This window comes from Odontomachus brunneus, unplaced genomic scaffold, assembly GCF_010583005.1.
Source record: "Odontomachus brunneus isolate Ranch 3 - 2012 unplaced genomic scaffold, Obru_v1 Obru_scaffold_255, whole genome shotgun sequence".
Taxonomy (NCBI): domain Eukaryota; kingdom Metazoa; phylum Arthropoda; class Insecta; order Hymenoptera; family Formicidae; genus Odontomachus; species Odontomachus brunneus.
This window is the reverse complement of record NW_022639705.1, coordinates 375,848-380,128: the sequence shown is the minus strand read 5'-3', so window position 1 is coordinate 380,128 and position 4,281 is coordinate 375,848. Positions and strand designations below refer to the sequence as shown.

The 4,281-nt window shown below is 28.4% G+C and overlaps 1 protein-coding gene across 1 annotated transcript in view; it reads right to left on the bottom strand.

Moving 5' to 3' along the window:
- Positions 1-260: 260 nt before the first annotated feature.
- Positions 261-4,281, bottom strand: part of LOC116852772 (cytochrome P450 4C1-like) — a 62,769-nt gene continuing 58,748 nt past the window's right edge. Inside the window, exons 3-9 of the mRNA XM_032833414.1 lie at positions 4,204-4,281; positions 4,067-4,133; positions 3,606-3,706; positions 3,447-3,515; positions 3,030-3,207; positions 1,610-1,789; positions 261-1,547 (exon numbers count right to left, since the gene is read on the bottom strand). Coding sequence (XP_032689305.1) covers positions 1,381-1,547; positions 1,610-1,789; positions 3,030-3,207; positions 3,447-3,515; positions 3,606-3,706; positions 4,067-4,133; positions 4,204-4,281 — 840 coding nt within the window. The 3' untranslated portion in view covers positions 261-1,380. The remainder of the gene's footprint in view (positions 1,548-1,609; positions 1,790-3,029; positions 3,208-3,446; positions 3,516-3,605; positions 3,707-4,066; positions 4,134-4,203) is intronic.

The window sequence follows — 4,281 nt, the reverse complement described above, 5'->3', positions numbered from 1 at the left end:
GTGCCCGTTCTTATAGACAAAAATCGCTATTTGAAATTTATTTCAGATATCGATCTTCAATTTTACATACCAAAAGTATATTTGGAAGACAACGTTTTCCTTCTAGTCACTAATCAAATTTGGATTAATTAAGATAGTGAGGGGGAAAGGAATATATCAATTGTGAAAAAGTGATATATTATTTACTTTTATTAATATCAATAATATATAATATTATTACATATGATTAATATTTTACACTATTTAAAATGAAAATTATAATAAAATAAATTTATATCATATAATTTATATTATATAAAATAAAAACTATATAAATAAATAGAACAAGAAAACCAGAAAATCATTAATAAGACATAGTTAACAAAACAATGTATGTTTGATGATAAAATTACATTTTAGTTTCAAAAAAGTTTTATCCATCAAATTATGCAATATTTATTTGGAGTTGTTCCAATTTGGAGTACCCGTTCCAAGCACTTGCATTCTTCTGGTTGTTCTGGTAGTTTTTCACTTTTAAATCGCTTACACTTGCGTTAAAAGCCTTTTTCTCTTTTTATTATGAATATAACAAAATGATATTAGAATTTTTTGATTATCTCAATTTATTCTACGTTCTCAAAAGCGTTAGCACGATTGTTCTAAGAAACTCTGTATACACACATACATTATTCTCTTATCTAAGTTATATTGCAAGTTGATGATTCTTCCATTTTCATTTTAGTTTGCACACTGTGTCAAAATAAATTTCGTTTTTTTATATTAATCTTTCGCGCTATATATGTTAACCTAACTAGTCAGTTATATATAAAGCAACTATTTAGTCTTTAAATTTTTGTTGCGCCGATGGTTTGTAATGTTATACATAATACTATAAATTAATTATTTTAATTTGTTATTTATTTATATTTATCGTAATGATAAATATACGGCATATCATAAATGATATATCGGTATATCACAATTCAAATACGTTTATCATGTAATTTATCATTGTGGTAGATGGAGTTGCTGAAATTTAAAAAACATATCTTCCTTTAAAAAAGACAAATTTTTATCTTTGTCGTAGAACTAATTTAAATAATTATTTTCCTGGCAACTAGTTGTAACACTTTGGAAAGTCTTGTGGTACATATTGCAAATAGGTTAGTTCTTAAAAATAAAAAATAAAGTTTAAAATTCGGAAAATATATCTCCCTTTAAAGAAGACAAATTTTTGTCTTTATTATACATATTATTAATTTTGCCTTGATTACATATATTATAGTATTCTATACAAAACGTACAAATTAAGTTAAAAGTAACAATAAATGTTTCCTACACTAATTATATTAATAAAAATATCTATTTCCTCTGTTAGTATATTATTATAATGTTATATTGTCACATCCTTTTTTCAATTCTGACTTTCAAAGAATTGACGGGCTCTAACGCAACAGCTAGCTTCACTTCTATTTCTTCTATTTTAACCATCTTATCGATCTTTAATATGTATGTTTGCAAAAATGTTGCTATGAAGATTTTCATAGAAAACATTGCATACTTTATACCTGCAATTTTATCGATTATTCTCATATTTTCCTATAGTATAGTTGAGCTAAAATATATATACCTAAACAGTTCCTTGGACCGTAACTAAACGGTATATAACTATTTGGATGAATAGTTGCAATATTCTGCGGAAGAAATCTGTCTGGATCGAATATCAACGCTTTCGGCCAATATTTCTCATTGCGATGCATGTCTAATATTGGTATTAAAACATCAGCTCCTTTCGGTAAAGTATATTCTCCTGAAACATTATTTGTATATAAAATATCATTGTAATAAAATATAAAATTATTTAAATAAAATCATATCAAGCGCCACGGTCGCGACGCGACGCCGAATACGTATCGAATAAAACAACGCGAGCGTGCAAGCTTATTTGGAATTTCTAGTTCGGTTGGTCTTCCGAATCAAATATCTCAAGCACGAAAATCGAAAATCTAATGAAAGTTTCCTTATATAATGTTTAGCGCACGCGAAATTTGCACCAAGTTTGATTAAAATTAGTACAGGCAATAGTGAGATCTGGAAATCTCGTCCGCTAAAAAGTCCTGTTATTTTCGGCAGATTCTCAGATTTTTCAGATTCAGATTCACAGGTACGCACGCACACAAGCGAATGAGTACGCCCATCAAGCTGTGTTTGCATCGCCAAACGACTCAGCTTCATATCACACGTATACACACGTACATAAGCGGCGCGCGTTTATCAGACAGATTGCGTTTGTAATATATATAGGTTACAATAAACAGCATGTATCTATAATGATTGCCATCGATTCACGAATTTACGCTAGAGGAAAAGATTTATGATTGATCATTAGGTATACATATCAAATTGTATTTACAATTTCACGTACATTTTCTTATAGTTTTATATCAATTTGCGCTTGTGACGTCCGCGATCCTCATTGCAAACGTGTAATCTGACATTGAAATTAATTGGCGAGACAGAAAATATTTTCATAGATGAAATATTATAAAAATTTCCGTATAGACTGCATCAGTCAGAATAGACGCATATTACGTGGGCAATAAACATTAAATTGATGATATATCTTTTCGTCTAGCGTAAATTCGCAAATGAAATAAAACAATTTCATCGATAAATTCAATAAAGTTCAATGATTACTACTGCGTTCCGATATTCACTGCCAGTACTGAAGATCTATAATTTGTGTCGTGTATAGAGTTTCAATAGTGGCAGTGAATATTGGAACACAGTCTGCGTGTTCACATTACAATCATACTTCTTTTCTGATTATAATTAATTTAGAACATTTATACTTTGATTAAGTTAACATGTACTTTTCGTTTTGTAGTTTTTGTTTTGATTTTGTTGTTCAGGGCAATAAAATATTCATAACAAACAGAACACTATTGTACAACTCATTGTACTGTTCATTGTACTCATTGTATTCATTATACTATTCATTGTACAATTCTTACATATTGCTCCACTATATAATACGTTTATAAGCAAACCTATTTGTAAATCTGCATTAAGTTGCCGTCCTATTAGAGGCGCAACGGGGAAGAGTCTCAATGTTTCCTTAATAACACACTCCATATATTTCATATGCTGCAAATCTTCGAACTTGACGGGCGCGGATTTTGGATCTTGCGTACCATAAATTTCCAACAGCTCCTCGTATACTTTTTGCTATTACAAAATTATGTATTTATTTATTTCATATATAGAATATTGAAGCATAAATTATTCTCCGAAATAATTTCTGTATCATTCCATAAAAAAAATATAAAAACTCTAGATTAAGAGGCTACGTATTAAAAGTATGATAAGTGTACATTTGTTAACTTTTTAGTAAATTTTAGACATTTCTATATCATCAAAAAAACCAATTTATGTTTAAAGTTATGCAATACATATAAAATACATACTTGTACTTCTTGGAAATTTGCTAACATGAACATCAGAAAATTTAATGTATTTGCGATTGTGTCGGAACCCTGCGTAAATCAGAACATAGTTTATCAATTTTATAATTATATTAATACATTACAGAGAAATATTCGTCTCAAAAGGCGTCTCATACGTACGGTACCAATAATCGTAAGGATTTCATCTATAATTTCTTTTCGATTTAATTTCTTGCCGTCGTCAGATGCTTCCATTAGTATATCAAGATATAATTTTCTTGCTATTTTTATTTGAACAAAAAATGAACGAAATATTAATTATAATTGCTAAAAAATAAATTTGTCCATTGGATGTGACCAGAATTTGATGTGTTGCACGTGAATTTACTTGTTCATATTTTAAAAATAAAATTTTTTTATATATTTATATGCATATCCAATGAATGCAGTTATGTTTGTTTAAATAACGTGTTGTAAATTAAAAAAGGGAGAAAATATTCCCTTGTATGTCGAATTATTTTAAAATATAATATATAGTTTATTTTCGTGCAATTTTCACACACACATACACATTATAATATTAACTGCATAAATATATCATATAAGTGCAAAAATATATAGAAGAAATGTTGACAACTTACAAGGTTTAGCGGATTGGTATTTATTTCCAACTAAATTATTTTTCGCGTTTTCCTTTTGTTGTATTATCTGCACAGTAATAAATTATGTAACGTGCAAATCGTGTAACATTATCAGGGAATGTATATGTAATATCTACCTCTTCCGCAAGAGAATATGCAAAATTTAAAAGCCTCTGTTGTTCGCGGCTTAGAGGTGTAAAATTAAATATAATATT